This window comes from Asterias rubens, chromosome 4 (genome assembly GCF_902459465.1).
Source record: "Asterias rubens chromosome 4, eAstRub1.3, whole genome shotgun sequence".
Taxonomy (NCBI): domain Eukaryota; kingdom Metazoa; phylum Echinodermata; class Asteroidea; order Forcipulatida; family Asteriidae; genus Asterias; species Asterias rubens.
The window spans coordinates 18,286,790-18,304,653 of record NC_047065.1 but is presented as its reverse complement, the minus strand read 5'-3'; the positions used below and the strand labels follow the sequence as shown (position 1 = coordinate 18,304,653).

General features: G+C 40.0%; 1 protein-coding gene across 1 annotated transcript; it reads left to right on the top strand.

Moving 5' to 3' along the window:
• Positions 1-529: 529 nt before the first annotated feature.
• On the top strand, positions 530-16,908 carry LOC117289753. Its single transcript, XM_033771018.1, has 6 exons — positions 530-580; positions 3,538-3,640; positions 12,953-13,124; positions 15,227-15,353; positions 15,841-15,960; positions 16,127-16,908. The coding sequence occupies exons 2-6, from the start codon at positions 3,569-3,571 to the stop codon at positions 16,455-16,457; spliced, it is 822 nt and encodes a 273-aa protein (XP_033626909.1). The 5' UTR covers positions 530-580; positions 3,538-3,568; the 3' UTR covers positions 16,458-16,908.
• The last annotated feature ends 956 nt before the right edge of the window (positions 16,909-17,864 follow it).

Sequence of the window (17,864 nt, the reverse complement as noted above, 5' to 3'; positions counted from 1 at the left end):
GCTGAATTTACGGCTCGGTGATTTTCGTTCCCGATTTTAACCTTTGACAGCTGTTGACGTCCTTTGTATGAGACTTTATTATGGGTACACATGTCTTATAATAATATGAAACTACGTCCAATATAGAGGGCGCTGTTAAATATATTTGTGTTTGTCTTTTATTATTTGAGTTTTTGATCCTTTATATTTATTTTTGCATCGATTATATTTTTGCCGTTGATCTTTATATATAATTATTTTCGGTGGTCTTTTATATATATTGTTTGCTCCTATATATATATGGTTTTGCTCTTATATGGTTTTGCTCTTAAATATATGGTTTTGCTCCTATATATGTGGGTTTGCTCTTATATATTATATGGTTTTGCTCTTATATATATGAGTTTGCTCTTATATATTATGGTTTTGCTCCTATATGGGTTTGCTCATTTAGTCATAAACGGCCCCTCATAGTCAGGAGAGGGCGCACTTAATTTGCAGTCTGACTTCCGCCACACTTCTTACTATGAGTGAAACGTGTTGCGTGTGATGATGACACTGGTGCGTAGACCAGACTGGTTGCTGTTGTCATTGGATTCAGGTACGCCGTTTTATTTTTTAACTCTTGATTTATCAGTTTGACTTCATTAAATCATACCTCCATGGTTAAATCTTTAATTTTAAACAAAGTCCCTTCTCCTTCTACTCATACCCTTTCTTCTCATTGCAATCAGTTAATGTGTGATATAGCCTAGAGCCTCCAGAATCAGAGACGAAGCTATCCCTTTTTTTAGTACTTATTTGTATATATATTAATTATTATTATATGCTCACCGACCACGGAAGTAGAAATCAACCAAGTTTAAAGGAACACGTTACCTTGGATCGGTCGAGTTGGTCTTTGAAAAGCGTTTGTGACCGTTTGTTATAAAATGCATATGGTTAGAAAGATGATGTAAAAGTAGAATACAATGATCTACACAAATATGCCTCGAAATTGCGTGGTTTTCTTTTTACCTCGTCCAATAACACGGTCGGACATTTATGGGAGTCAAAATTTTGACTCCCATAAATGGCCGACCGTGATAGTTCACGACGTAAAAAGAAAACCGTGCAATTTTGAGTGATACTTGTGTGGATCATTATGTTCTACTTTTAAAACATCTTTTTAACCATATACATTTCATAACAAACGGTTTCAAACGCTTTTTATAGACCAACTCGTCCGATCCAAGGCAACGTGTTCCTTTAATAATCAGTGTTTTGTGTTCAGACAACTCGTCTGTCGGACAACTCGACCTCTTACTTAGTTAACTCGACAGTTGAGACAGCTCGACCGTTCGGACTACGTTGTTGTTGTTTTAACCGCTTATGAGTCAACTCGGTCCAAAGTCAACTCGGTCCCAGTCAACTCAGTCCCAAGTCAGCTCGGTCCCAGGTCAGCTCGGTCCCAAGTCAACTAGGTCAAAGTCAACTCGGTCCAAGTCAACTCGGTTCCAAGTCAACTCGGTCCCAAGTCAGCTCGGTCCCAAGCCAGCTCGGTCCCAAGTCAACTCGTTCCCAGTCAACTCGGTCCCAAGTCAGCTCGGTCCCAAGCCAGCTCGGTCCCAAGCCAGCTCGGTCCCAAGCCAGCTTGGTCCCAAGTCAACTCGGTCCCAGTCAACTCGGTCCCAGTCAACTCGGTCCGTATGGTTGATGAGAAGTAATTGTATGTTTTCTTTGAATTTGAAAAAAATAATGAATGTCCTTAGGTCAAAGTCAACTCGGTCCCAGTCAACTCGGTCGCAAGTCAGCTCGGTCCCAAGCCAGTTCGATCCCAAGCCAGCTCGGTCCCAAGTCAACTCGGTCCCAAGTCAACTCGTTCCCAGTCAACTCGGTCCCAAGTAAGCTCGGTCCCAAGCCAGCTCGGTCCCAAGCCAGTTTGGTCCCAAGTCAACTCGGTCCCAGTCAACTCGGTCCCAGTCAACTCGGTTCCAAGTCAGCTCGGTCCCAGTCAACTCGGTCCCAAGTCAGCCCGGTCCCAAGCCAGCTCGGTCCCAAGCCAGCTTGGTCCCAAGTCAACTCGGTCCCAGTCAACTCGGTCCCAAGTCAGCTCTGTCCCAAGCTAGCTCGGTCCCAAGTCAACTCGGTCCCAAGTCAACTCATTCCCAGTCAACTCGGTCCCAAGTCAGCTCGGTCCCAAGCCAGTTTGGTCCCAAGTCAACTCGGTCCCAGTCAACTCGGTCCCAAGTCAGCTCGGTCCGTATGGTTGATGAGAAGTGATTGTATGTTTTCTTTGAATTTGAAAAAAATAATGAATGTCCTTTGACTTTGTACATAAAATGGGATAAGTGTGCACCGATGATGTTCAGGGTATAATATTCGATGCCTTCAATAGCTACCCATTTGTTTCTGTATTCAACACTCACTTTTGAAAATTACCGATTGTGTTGGCAAATAAATTTCTACAAAAAAAAACCAATCTCTTTGCTTTGCTTGTTTTCTGTATGGCTCTCAACAATTCATTAATTGACAAACATTAATAATTAAATCCTCTTTGCTTTCTTTTCAAGTAACTTACATTTAAAACAAAATAATATAAAAACAGTACGAATTACATTTAAATTATTAAAAAATAAAGAAAGAAATTAATGTTTGGTTAAATTATAAAGACAACTTTCAAGTTAACTTATAAGAATAATAAATAATATCAAAATCTACTAATTAAAAAACTAAAATTAATGTTTTGGTCGAAAATAAATAACAAATAAATATAAAATTATTGTTCAAATAACTTGGGCTGTGCTCCCTCCCTCCCCGCCCTCCCTCCCGCCCGAGCAAAGCTGCCCTGTCTTGGGACCGAGGTTGACTTTGGACCGAGTTGACTTTGGACCGAGTTGACTGGGACCGAGTTGGCTTGGGACCGAGTTGACTTTGGACCGAGTTGACTGGGACCGAGTTGGCTTGGGACCGAGTTGACCGGTACCCGTTCTAACCATGGGCGGAAGATGTTGTCCTTGGCAGACATTACCTTTCAAAAATAATTAAATTCACAAAAATGACAATTCATAAATAATAAAGACTTTTAAATAAAGTATTATTTTTTATACCAACGAACAATATATAAGTTAACTTTAGATCAAATCAAAGGAATACACAATACGAAAGTAAGAAGTGACTTGGCTGAAGGTACATGTATTAGTGACTCAGCTAATAGTCACTTCGTACCTCGCCAATGGTACGAAGTGAACAATATTTGGTTTCGTACGGTATGAATTTTCCCGAAGGTACGAAGTGTCCAGGGTACGAAGTGGGGATAACTTTCCGTACGGCGCCATCACTTTTTCACTCATTTTTACAAAGGGCTATCTCATAGAGGTAAATTAGAAACCTTATTATTTCAAATTGATTGAAAAAGTAGTGGGGCCATACAGAAACTTTTCCATGGTTCTATACTTATATCATTACTTTTAACAGTCATGAGCATGGCATTGAAAAAGGAAAAGTAATGTGTACCGGTAGCAAGACTTTTTTTAAATTAAATACAAATAAATCAAATCACCTGTACCAATGTTTCAGTTCGCTTGGAGTTTATCTACACTGTATAACCATGCCGCTGAAGAAAGGAAAGAAAAAGAAAGGCAAAGCTAAAAAGAAAGTCAGCAAATCGGAGAGGGCCAAAGTGAGTACACTGTCGTGTGTGTGTTTTATCCATCCTAAATGTTACAAACTTAAGATAGGTTATTTTACTAATGAGATTGGTTGTTGCAGTTTGATTGGTTGCATCAAGGCATAGAGCAAGCCCCTGGTCCTTGCTCTATGATCAAGGTATGATAAATTTTTGTTGAGAAAACAGCCAAAAAGTCGCCAACCCAAAGTCTTATATTTCACAAAACTGAATTAATCCACAATCTTTTAGCGAGGTGAAAGCGGGTGAAGTCACCGTAGTCAAAGGGTTACACGGCAGGACTTGCAATCAAATGAATCCCCCAGCTAACCGCTGATTATACAATGACTTGAATAAATATTGTCGTCTTGTTACTGAATCACAAATTTTTGTTTTGTGCAATTAATACTCATAGACGTTAAAGGCAGTGGACACTATTGGTAATTGTCAAAGACCAGTCTTCTCAGTTGGTGTATCTCAACACCATAAAATAACAAACCTGTGAAAATTTGAGCTCAATCGGTCATTGAAGTTGCGAGATAATAATGAAAGAAAAAAAACACCCTTGTCACACGATGTTGTTTGCGTTACGATGGTTGATTTCGAGACCTCAAGTCTCGAAATCAAATTCGTGGAAAATTATTTCTTTCTCGAAAACTATGGCGCTTCAGAGGGAGCCATTTCTCATAGTAGACCAGCCAAACTTTAAAAAGTGCTCTAGAAAAAAAACCCGGCATAGTTTGTTGATGGCTGGCATCCATGCTAGATGTATGGATCATGGGCTCGGGAAGACGATTAGAGTGGATGCCCAGCTTGTTTTTGAATTTTAAAGTTCATTTTGGGGTAAAAAGGTCAAAAATCAATATTTTCAAAATTTTTGTCAAATTTAATCACATTTGATAGATCTATCCATAAAATGTATTTTAACTTTATGTTGATACTACAAACCTGTGTAGTTAACGTATAAACTTTGACCTTGTACACAAATGTATAGCAAAACGAAGTGTAAAAGTGTGATTATCTTAAAAAGGGTACATTTGGAGTACACCAATTGTTTTTGCACTCCCCATCCTCATTGGTGCATATATTGGTTTCAAACAACTTTTTTTGAAAGGTAAATATACCCAGGCAGTTTTTGAGAAAAAAAAACATTTCAAATACCAACTTCATGTGGGGTCTTAACGACTCATTTTAAGGTCAAAATTTCAAAAAAGGCAAAAAAATTGAATTTTTGAAATTTTCACAAAATTTGACCCCAAGTGATAGATCTAACCATAAAATGTATTTTTAAGTAATGTTGATATGAAAAACGTATGTAATTAACGGATAAACTTTGACCTTGTACACAAACGTATAGCAAAGCAAAACGTAAAAGTGTGATTATCTTGAAAAGTGTACATTTTGACTATATACCAGCATTTTTGCACTCCCCATCTCAATGGTGCATAAATGTTTCAAACAACTTTTTTTTTTTAAAGGTACATGTACCCAGGCAGTTAAAACAAAAATTCAAATACCACCTTCATGTAAGGTCATATTGAGGTCAAAAAGTGACCAAAATGTCAAAATTTAATTTTTTTGTTTTTTCGCCAAATTTTATCCCAGGCGGCAGATCTATCCATAAAATATAGTTTCATTATCAAATTGACATGCCAAGTCTGTGACATTATGAGTTAATCTTTTGTCTTGTACACAAACGTATAGGAAAATGAAATTTTAAATTACAATTTTCTCAAAAAGTGCGTATCTTGAGCATAACACAGTGTTTTGCACTTCCTATAATTGTTTGAAAACAACTTTTTTTGAAAGATCAGTCTACCAAGGCATAACAAAAAAATCATATCAAACTTTCCTATGTGGTAAAATGAAACAAAAAAGTACTTGTAAATGTATGCTATTCACGCAGATTAGTTTGTCAGCCTACGGGTGTCAGCCTGCTAAGGTGTCCTCAAAACGTCATCTCTCCTAAAAGGACCATGGCTTCCAGAACATAAAGGAACCCCCGCCTGTACTATTCCTCATCTTTCCAGTAGACCCTTGCCCTTCTCTATGAAAATGTCTGACAAGATCTTGAGATTAGCTTTGTTCAATAGCCCATACCTGACGTGTAGGAGTGGAACCTGGGTCTATCGATGAACTTTCGAATTGGCTTTTTCTTTCCCATTCTCTTTGACTGTGTCACTGCCTTGGTGGAGCCCTCTCCAAGCGATCAAGACCACGTTGTAGGTTCCAGTGGCAGCATTGAGCCATTGAGCATTGAGCAGTTGCAGCATTGAGCAATCGTTTTGATAGGCTTTTGTACCGTACATAATTCATTTGGTTGAAACATTAATATTGTACAGATCAGAGAAAGTTTTTGCGTCACTAAAACCAAGAGTTTCTTGAAGCAGATGGTGCTTCCAGATGGACATTATATACTGCGTTCCATGATCTGGAGTTGATAGAAGATCACTTACCACATCAACTGGTGCATGTCTTTGGTTGGCAAAGATACCAGTGGTATCTCTCTAACAATATCAGAGTCTGTGTCATCTTCTTCGCCAAGGTTGGGTTTAGTCGGAACACATCAAATCTTACTGTTTGTTATGAAAGCTTCTAAACATCATCAACATCTCTGTCTTCTTGAGGAGTTTTATATCTGCCAGATGAACACATCCCTAATGATCAAAGTGACTGTGGTCATAGATGATGGGGATGGCAGCATTGCAGAAAAAGCTCCCAGATTGGTGATCAAGTATCTGTTTTTTCGAGTACTGTGGATCTCAATCTCCACCATCTCAATGTAATGAGACCACTGTTGGGAGTTGGATTTCTAGAGTGCTTGTGGAATTTGTTCATGAGCTCATGACTAGTGTCACTCCTTAGAAAATCTGAAAGCTGGCCTACTGTGCTTTGGAGAGTTCTGCTGTGTGATTGCCGCCCCTCTAATTGAACTGTTAACCACACTTTGGGCAAGTTTATCACCTTCCACATTCTTGTTTAAACAATTTTAACCAACCAAGATTCAAGCACAGACCGTTATGTGCCACAGAGCCTTGCAGGAAGTAGGCTTTGCCTTGAAGCATGGGCTCAGTCATAAATTATTGGATTCATTAACTGTTAACACCCGCCTCTGTCCACAAGTAGGCCTAACCAAGCCCAGTACTTTCCATGTGTTGGCAATCCTTCAGAAAGTTGAAGCAGACGTAGTCCTCCCTTGAAAAAGTTTTAAATCTCAAACTTTGGACTTGCCAGTTTAAGTTCATTTCTTCCTGATGTGTATAGTGGCCGGGCAACTGTGATGGTGGTATGTTTCTGACCTGTGTTATGTCCATAAACTGATTGATCAAAGTGATGAGAGTGTCATTGCTGTCTGCTAGTGCCTGAAGAGTTGTGAGAATTCTTTCATCAAAGAAACTTGGCATAAAAGTATCTCAAGCTGTAGTGGTTTTGGTGTGCCTGGTTATACATAGCTCTGGAGTTAGCTTTGAATAATGGCACTCCAGATAAGAAAGTATACAACGTATCACTGCACAATACTCCATGTATACCCCCATACAAATTATATGCCTAACTAGGATAAAACAACATTTTACTGCAAAAAAGAATGTTCAACTCTGTTAATTCACTAATAAAAGTTGAGTATTTAACTGCGTACATGTACATTGTACTTGGGAAGATTGGGAGCAAAAATAACTTTGATATCAGACATGCATATTTTGAGCTCGTCAAACTATGCAAGTACTATATCAAACTAATTGCATGAATCAGCATACGCATTTCTTGTTTCAATTTACCAATGCGGAAGGTATAATATGATTTTTTTAAAACTAAAAACTGCCTTGGTATATTTACCTTTCGAAAAAGGTTCGTTTAAACTGTTATTATGCAGTGCTGGGATCTATAAGGTGTTCAAACAAACATTTGGTATGCTCAGGATATGCACTTTAGGAGAAAATCGCACCTTAAGATTTAATTTTCCTACAAATTTGTGTACAAAACAAAATGTTAACTCTTAATTTCAAAGACTTGGAATGTCAATATGATGATGACAATGAGTTTTATGGATAGATCTGCCGCCTTGGGTAAAAGTTTGCGATAAAATTTTTAAAAAATTAAATTTTGACATTTTTGGCACTTTTTGACCTCAATATGACCTTACATGAAGGTTGTAATTGATTTTTTTTTTTTTTTTTTCAAAAAAATGCCTGGGTACATTTACCTTTCAAAAAAAAGTTGTTTGAAACATATTTATGCACCATTGAGATGGGGAGTGCAAAAAATGCGGGTATACTCAAATTGTACACTGTTCAAGATAATCACACTTTTACGTTTTGCTTTGCTATACGTTTGTGTACAAGGTCAAAGTTTATCCGTTAATTACATAAGTTTTTCATATCAACATTACTTAAAAATACATTTTATGGTTAGATCTATCACTTGGGGTCAAATTTTGTGAAAATTTCAAAAATGCAAAATTGTTGCCTTTTTTGAAATTTTGACCTTAAAATGAGTCGTTAAGACCCCACATAAGGTGGTATTTGAATAATTATTTTTTTTCTCAAAAACTGCCTGGGTATATTTCATCATACTCATTATCATAGCCGTCCTCCTGAGGTAGATCCCGGAGATGGCTTCCCAACTAAGAGTCTCCATAGGTCTCTGTTCCTTGCTAGGTGTCCTGCTGCTGCCACAGATGGTATATCAGCCTCTTCACAGAAGTGCTTGATGTCTTCCAGCCATCGTTTCCCTGGTCTTCCTCTGGGTCTGTTTCCTGCAATGTGGCCTTCTAGAAGTATTTTGGGTGTATCGGCCACTGCCCATTCTGTTCACATGCCCAACATACTTGAGTTTAGTTTTCCTAATTGAAGTTGGAAGATCTTTACAGTAGTGAAGCAGTTCACGTACTCTTGTGTAGCGAAGTCTGTCCCTTCTTGTGACCCCCAGTATTTTCCTCAAGCAGGCCATCTCGAAAACCCTTAATCTCTGTTCATCTGCTTTCTTCAGTGTCCATGTTTCGGAGCTGTAGGTGGCTATTGGTAGATTAAGCTTGGTTGAATTCTTGATGTCTTTGGATGTCCATATAGAGTTCAGCTTTTGCATGGCCCCCATGGCAAGTCCAACTCTACGCTTGATGTCATTTTCACTGGTGGGGATTTCTGAAATCACACCCCCCAAGTAGATGAAGTTTTCGACTTGGTCCAAGGATTTACCATCTATCTGGATGTTAAGCTGGATCTTATCTCTGTTAAGGACTTGGACTGCAGTTTTGCTTTTGTTTATTGTCAGACCAAACTTTTTGCTGAAGGTATCAACCTCTGAAACTAGAAACTGGAGGTCTTCTTCGTTTTCTGCCAGAAGTACAATATCGTCTGCAAAACGAAGATTGTTGATGTATTGCCCTTGCACTCTTGCACCAATCTGTTGATCTTGAATCGCAAGTCTCAATACCAGTTCCAGGATGATGTTGAAGAGTTAGGGGACAGTATACATCCCGGCCGGACTCCTGTTGTGGTAGTTAACCATGAAGTGAGTTCCCCATTAACTCTTACAACGCTTTGGGATACACCGTAGAGAGCTCTTAGGAGATCTACCGTTTTTGATGGGTAGCCCAGGTGTCGCATGGCTCGCCTGAGACCCTCCTGCCAGACTGTGTCAAAAGCCTTTTGATAATCGATGTAACAGCAGTATAAAGGTTTTCTTATCTCATTATACTTTTCTGCTAGCTGTCTTAAAGTGAAGAGTTGGTCGGTGGTGCTACGTCCTGGTCTGAAGCCTGCCTGTGATTCAGCTAGGATGTTTTCTGTTTGGGTCTGCATTCGTTTGTGTAATATGCTGCAGAAGACTTTTCCCGCCAGGCTAAGGAGGCTGATTCCCATGTAGTTGGAGCAATCCAACTTGTCCTTTTTCTTGTAGATGGGTACAATGATGGCTCTCCCCCAGTCCTGTGGAATTTCACCTGTGTCCCATATTTTGTTGCACAGTTTGTGTATGATTTTAGTGCCTGTTTCTCCTGTTGCTTTTAGCTCTTCGGCGGATATGCCATCAAATCCTGGGGCTTTGCCTGTCTTGAGGTGTCTAATGGCTCGGTGAACTTCATCCAACAGGATATATTTGGTTCTTCTCCTTCTGGGATAGTTGGGATGGATTGAAGAATTGAGGTGTCCTCAGGGCTAGGTTTATTGAACAGATCCTCAAAACTCTCTTTCCATCTTTCCTTTAATACTTCGTTGTCCTCAGTGAGAACTTTTCCATGTTTGTCTTTGATGCTTGCCATACCAGTTGTGCGTTTCCCTGTGATTGTTTTAATAGTGGCGTAAATTTGCTTGGTCTTCTTAGCTTCATGTGCATCGTCTACTTCTGTACACAGATCTCGCAGCCATTTGTCTTTGCACTCTTTTGTCTTGCGTTTTATTTCTCTGTTTAGATAGTTGTATTTGGGTTTCAGCTGCATCTTCTAAGCGTTGCAGTTTCAATATCCTTCTCTGTCTGCTTAGCTCAATCACCTCGGTAGATATCCATGGTTTCTGTTGCTGTGGTCTTTTCTTACCGAGGATTTCATTTGATGTTTCATTGATTGATTTCTTGATATCATTCCAGAAGACATCGATCCCAACATCCGTCCCAACATCCGTATCTGGGATGTCTAGAAGAGGCTGGAATCTTCCTCCTATTGTCACTTTGTATTTGTCTTTTGTCTCTGTTGACTTGAGTTTTGACACTTCAAAACGTGGGCATTTGTTTGCTTTTGGTTTAACCTTCAACTTGAGTTTTAGATCAGCAAGCACCATCTGATGGTCTGATCCAACATCTGCACTGGGGTAGCTGCGTGAGTTGTAGATGCAGCTTTTCCATTTCTGCTGAATGAGTACATAGTCAATTTTGTTTCTTGTTGATCCATCTGGGGATTCCCATGTCCACTCACGGCTAAATTTGGGTTGTTTGAACCTGGTGTTGGATATGCAGAGATTGTTGGAGGCACAAAAGTTTAGGAGTTTTTCGCCTCTTGTATTCCTCTCGCCACACCCGAACTTGCCTAAAATACAATCCCAAGGCTCCCAATCGCTGCCGACTTTTGCGTTGAAGTCTCCCAATACTATAAGCATGTCTTGTGATGAGGTTTCATTTATGGTTCTTTGTAAATCCTCATAAAACTCATCAATTTCTTCTTCTGAATTGCTGTTATTTGGTGCATACACTTATATGATTGTTGACACTCCTACTTGTGTGCGCAGTCTTGCCGAAATTATTCTCTGTGATATTTGGTTATATCCTAGAAGAGACTTTTAGGCATTTTTGTTTAAGACTATGGCCACGCCTGCTCTGTGGATAGATTCATTGCTTGAACACAGAAATTTGAGACCATCTTGCATGAATTCACCTTGTATTGTGAAGTGCGTTTCAGCAATACCCATCACTTCCCAGTCAAAATTGCTGAGTTCATTAATAAGTAGTTCTAGGTTACCAGTTCGGTGTAAGGTGCGCACATTCCATGTGCCTATTCCGACTGACTGTTTAGCATTTAAATATGCCCGTTTCCCAACAGGTTTATCAACAGCAACCCGTCGAATTGGGGATCGGTATGTTGCTCCCCCTGATGATGGAAGATCAACATCCCTTCCAATACGCTTTGAAGTTGATGTGTCATCGTGCTCTTGGCTTACAAGGCCCTGGGGGAATTGTGGCTGGTTGATATCAGGGGCTTTAACCCTGGTGCTGTTGCTTTGACTCATCATGTAGTTGGGTTTAAGTGGTCTTTTTATACCAAGGCAAGACGAAGGACCTTGACTTCTCTCCCTGCAGGTCGCTACCAGATGGAGTCGATAGGGGTTTTAAATCAGAGTTTTCCTTCTCCTAGGTGAGCTGCCAACCAAGGCTGCGAGCCCCACCCGCCCGAGTTTGAAATCAGATAGGCTGTCTCCTAGGTGAACTACCTCCCATGGCATGCATGGTTGACGAGTTCCACCTACCCGGAGCAAACTGGTTTTAAGGCGCCAGAAATTCGCCTTCACACCTCTGCCCACTGTTCGCAACAGGGATCGGCACGTGAAGCCGGGCAGATAGGAGTTTGAATTAGGAGAGGCTCTTTGAGACGCTGATCATGTGGGACATTTTCAGTGGATGAGGAGTGGCTCAATACTCCTCACCGATCCAGATCATCCTAAAACCTTTGACCCCTTGGGTATATTTACCTTTCAAAAAAAGTTGTTTGAAACCAATGTATGCACCAATGAGGATGGGGAGTGCAAAAACAATTGGTGTACTCCAAATGTACCCTTTTAAAGATAATCACACTTTTACACTTCGTTTTACTATACATTTGTGTACAAGGTCAAAGTTTATACGTTAATTACACAGGTTTGTAGTACCAACATAAAGTTAAAAATACATTTTATGGATAGATCTATCAAATGTGATTAAATTTGACAAAAATTTTGAAAATATTGATTTTTGACCTTTTTTGACCTTTTTACCCCAAAATGAACTTTAAAATTCAAAAACAAGCTGGGCATCCACTCTAATCGTCTTCCCGAGCCCATGATCCATACATCTAGCATGGATGCCAGCCATTAACAAACTATGCTGTCCAAAGTGTAATTTCATACTTTGGCTGGCCTACTATCACAGTGTTTTATACCATCAACCTTTCCCCATTACTCGTCACCAAGAAAGGTTTTATGCTAATAATTATTTTGAGTAATTACCAATGGTGTCCACTGCCTTTAAACCAATGTTTGTATGAGAGAGATTGTTTGTTGCCAGCTTGGTTTTTATATCCACTTTTGGGAACTTACCAAGTTCCCTTGGTGGAAAGATAATCTAAACAAACAAATGAATTGCATCTTTGGCCGCAGTAATCGCGAACAGAAAGCATGCATGCATGAATCTTTTCTCAGATTTAAATGTTTTTTTTTTTAAAGAAGTTACCAACCATAAGGGTCTAAGACTTTAAAAGATTTTTTTTTTTCAAAAATGGTTTACCAAAGTCTGATTTTTTCATCAAGTAAGTTTTTGTGGTCATTAATTTTAGGATGTTTTACCAACTACGATTCTACCTGACAGCATGTCAAAGACCAGTATCCACACTTTGTGTGACTTAACATGCATCAACACACCTTTGAAGGCTTTTAAGATAAATTGGTCATCAAGGTTACTAACAAAGTATTGGGAGGAACACATCTTTTCTCTATTTTATAACATCCAGTAAGATCAAATCAACTTTGTTAGTCATTTCTCAAAAAACTAATTTGCGAAAATATTTCAAGTCACCATGACTAACTACTATACAAATTTTGCAAAGTTTTGTTGTTGTTCTTTTGATAAAGTTTTGTTGTTATTTTCTTTTAGGAGAAGCTAGAGAAAGCATGTGACCTGATGACATCAAAGACTGATCTTTATCAGAATTTCCTTGATCGTATGGATCGATGGATTGCGTGTAATAAACACAAAGCTGTAGAACTCTTCAAAAGATTTGACCTCAATGGAGATGGCGTTTTGACCTTTGACGAGTTTAAATCAGGTAAAAATGCCTACATTGTAATCCCTACAAAAGACTAATTAGGCCTATCCAACGTTTAAATGAAACAAATCATTGAAAATGTCAACAGTTTTGTTGCATCGGAGCAGTGTGATCACCTGAGAGATTTTGTTTTAAAAATGCGGTCTTTACGATGTTAATGTGGGAAATACTTAGAAATATCAATTAGGAACTTGACCTTTACTTGAACCTTTTCTGTGTTACATTGTAGATGTAAAAAGGCAAATTCTTTTGGGCAGTTTGTAGTTGCTGTTGGCATAACTTTTTACCACCACTTTGTTCTGTATAGAAAAGGGTTCCAATAGACACAATCAGGGACCAGAGTCATGTGGCTCATAGTGTGGGTTTACCATGTTATCAAACAATCAAGTAGTCTTGGTGCAAGACCTTTCCCATTATCCTTTCACGCACAGCGCGGCCACATCAACCACCCCTATACACTCACCTGAATAAGCCTACTCACAGTCGGGTGAGTGTATATGGGCGATCGATGTAGGCGCTGTTGGTGAGACGTTGGCTGCGCTGTGCAGGAAAGGCAAAGGAGAAGTATCTTGCACCAAAACTAAAAATCAAGCAAACAACCTGTGAGTGATGGGCATCTTGGGAATGCCTGGTTTCCACCAACCTAAAATCAAGCAAACAACCTGTGAGTGATGGGCATCTTGGGAATGCCTGGTTTCCACCAACCTAAAATCAAGCAAACAACCTGTGAGTGATGGGCATCTTGGGAATGCCTGGTTTCCACCAACCTAAAGCAGCTAAGTACTCTTGGAAAACAGCCATGTTCCACGCACACTGCGCATTGCTTGCTTGGTTTGAAACAGCCATGTTCCACGCACACTGCGCATTGCTTGCTGGGTTTGAAACAGCCATGTTCCACGCACACTGCGCATTGCTTGCTGGGTTTGAAACAGCCATGTTCCACGCACACTGCGCATTGCTTGCTGGGTTTGAAACAGCCATGTTCCACGCACACTGCGCATTGCTTGCTTGGTTTGAAACAGCCATGTTCCACGCACACTGCGCATTGCTTGCTGGGTTTGAAACAGTCATGTTCCACGCACACTGCGCATTGCTTGCTTGGTTTGAAACAGCCTTGTTCCACGCACACTGCGCATTGCTTGCTGGGTTTGAAACAGCCATGTTCCACGCACACTGCGCATTGCTTGCTGGGTTTGAAACAGCCATGTTCCATGCACACTGCGCATTGCTTGCTTGGTTTGAAACAGCCATGTTCCACGCACACTGCGCATTGCTTGCTGGGTTTGAAACAGCCATGTTCCACGCACACTGCGCATTGCTTGCTTGGTTTGAAACAGCCATGTTCCACGCACACTGCGCATTGCTTGCTGGGTTTGAAACAGCCATGTTCCACGCACACTGCGCATTGCTTGCTGGGTTTGAAACAGCCATGTTCCACGCACACTGCGCATTGCTTGCTGGGTTTGAAACAGCCATGTTCCACGCACACTGCGCATTGCTTGCTGGGTTTGAAACAGCCATGTTCCACGCACACTGCGCATTGCTTGCTGGGTTTGAAACAGCCATGTTCCACGCACACTGCGCATTGCTTGCTGGGTTTGAAACAGCCATGTTCCACGCACACTGCGCATTGCTTGCTGGGTTTGAAACAGCCATGTTCCACGCACACTGCGCATTGCTTGCTGGGTTTGAAACAGCCATGTTCCACGCACACTGCGCATTGCTTGCTGGGTTTGAAACAGCCATGTTCCACGCACACTGCGCATTGCTTGCTTGGTTTATTTACAATGTACACCCACTATGAATGAGCTGACCATGCGATTGTTTCTACTGACAACTTTTAACCCTACACCAAGAGTTTTTCTTTGTGCGTCTATATGCATGCATGCACTTCTCCATTGTATGACCTCAGCAATGGCAGCAAACCTAAGGGGTCAAAGATGCCACCCTCGTAACTCTTTTTTCAATACACAGAACACTGACTTCATAATGAAATCTAACGATGTGTCCCATTTGTTTTGTTCAAACCTTACATTTTGTATTTTGTATTTCTTTTCTATTCCAATCATCTTGGTTTATACTCCTGGCAACTCCACCTGTAGGGATGCTGGATCTAGACGCTCCGTGTAACGCGTTAGAGCTTCATGTATTAGCCAAGAGGCTAGACAGAGACAAAAGTGAGTCTATCGACTACGTAGAATTCTCCAAAGGCTTGAACTTCACAGATGAGTAAGTGGTGACACTTTTAAGATCAATGTTTGACAACCAAACATCAGCAGGCCCAAACTCAAAAATCGTTTGGCATGTGCTGTATTACACATTGTAAAGAACAATTCAACATTAATCAGATCCTTGCATACATAAAGTCACTTTCATTTTGTTCCACTTGGTACATTTCATTTGAGACAGTCGGAGAAAACCCTAAACATCTGACAGATACTGCAAGATATTCTTCTAGCTGGTTCCCAATGATAACTGCTGCACTTTGGAGCTCCCTACCTGTATCTTGTTTTCCCACAATCTTGAGTTTTACAGGGTTGTGAACAGATATCTCCTCTTCCTTTGACATAGCTCGATTTTTCTTGAAACACCTCACTTTGAGGTTTTGCCTGAGGTTGTTTTCCTTTTAATTTCATTGAAGAGCAGATGTCCAAATCCACTTAATGAGCTTAATTTGTGACAATTTTTGTTGAACCTATTATTGTTTGCTTTGCAGGGATGAGGAGACAGAAAAAGGCGAACAGCCCCCTCAGTTGACGATAACTAAAGAGGAGCTACAGGAATGTCCATGTTGCAAGCTTGGTCTGTGGAGACCACAAGTTGAGAAAAATCCAAAGTAATTATCTTGGTACTTTCATCATTCCAGACAAATGAATGCAACAACCCTAGTTAATAAATGAAACAGTTTACCTCAGTTCCTTTCAAGATTTTTGTTTATTCTGGATGATTATATTTGTAAATGGATTAAAATATTTGTCATCAAATGTTTGTTTAAATTGCAGATATGTTTACATCTTTCTGAAGTTCGTCACATTTGACAATGTCCGTTCCTACCCTGGTCACTTCAGTGTGGTAGTCCACGCCCATCTAACAGTCTATGGCCTGATTGAGATTATTAAACAGCGTATGGATCTAGGCACAACTAAACTAAGAATCTTCTCCGATAAATCAAGGGATTCATCTTGTCTTCTTATGCCAGATAAGACCCTTCAGCAATGTGGTATCGAGGGTGGAACACGCTCCAAACCTGAAGAGACTGTGCTATATTATGATTATACCACAGAGTTCCATGACTGCCCTGTTCTGATGTCGGATTTTTACTTCATGTCGTAGACTACTATTACTAGAATGTTGACTCTACTGTCCACTGTACTGCCATCTACAGCTTGAGTGTCGGCCTTCCAATACTTCAACATGGCACAAAATACTGCCTAACTGCCTTCCTACTGTCTGACTATCATCCACTTTGATGTGGAACATAAAATATGCCTGCCTGCATAACACAAATACCTTTTCAAACCAATATCAACCTCTACTCTCACTGGTACCCATTTGTACTCCTTGATGAAGCGAAGCAATTATAGTGAAATGTCTTCCTCAAGTGTAATGATCAGGATTTGAAGCCACTTGCATGTGTAATGGTTTGCATGCAGGCCACTAACTTGAATAAAACATGCATTTTCGACTTCGATATCCAATGCACGAGCGAGCGAGCCTAACACATTTACAGGTGTTAGTGGAGACTGAGAGGGCATAGGCCCTTAGCCATTTTGGTTTTGCAGAGGGCACTGGAAACCCTTGATGGTGCACCAAGGCCAATACCAGGGGCCTCAAGGGCCTCCATTTACCATGCCTGAGGCTGACGAGTTTTTAGAGCTTTCCTTTACTTATTTTAATGTGTTTTAAAAACAGTCTCCACTGAAGCCTGTAAATGTGTTAGGCTCGCTCATGCATTGGATACCAAAGTCGAAAGTGCATGTTTATTCAAGTTAGTGGAAAGGTGTGATTGATGTGCTACTCCCTAAGAAGATATTAAAGCCAGTCCCCGTGTTACAGTTAGTGAACTACATTTACAACTTAGAAACAATCGAATACAAAATAAGCAAATTGTTGTAGAGATTTCCTGAGTCGTCCAAATTTCCTATGGTCAATGTGGCCATTTGTTGTAATTTAAATGTATATACATGTATTTTGTTGTAATGGCTTTTTCAAAGTTAAGTCTAATAGAACTTTTATTTAACTATTTTTGATAAGAAATTTAGATTTTTCTCGAAATTAATGCAATTTTCATATGAGACGATGAGTTGATTTATGTACATTTGTTGTAAATATTGTGATCTGTTTTGTAAGCAATAAATAACTTTTACAATTGTATAAGTAACTCCAACCAATACATTGATATGTTTGCATTTATTCTTTGTATCAGTTTTGAAGTTTCAATCAAAGGATTAGGAGGTCTAAAGGCATGAGTGTGACGGAATACAGGTTGAAGTCCTTAATTTCAAACTAAAAGACAACAGGTGGATACGTGGGAAAAACTGGTGCTTATAAAAAAAGGGTAACTCCCAGTTCACGCAAAGTGGACGAAGTTTAGATCCAATAAATCAGTTTCAAACATGTACGGCGGGCTGTGTGAATTGTTATTCTTTATAATATTGATAAATACAGATGTGTACACCTGATGTTTTAAAAAAATTATTGAGGGGGTGAGAGTTGGCATAACAAGCTCGCGAGCGCATA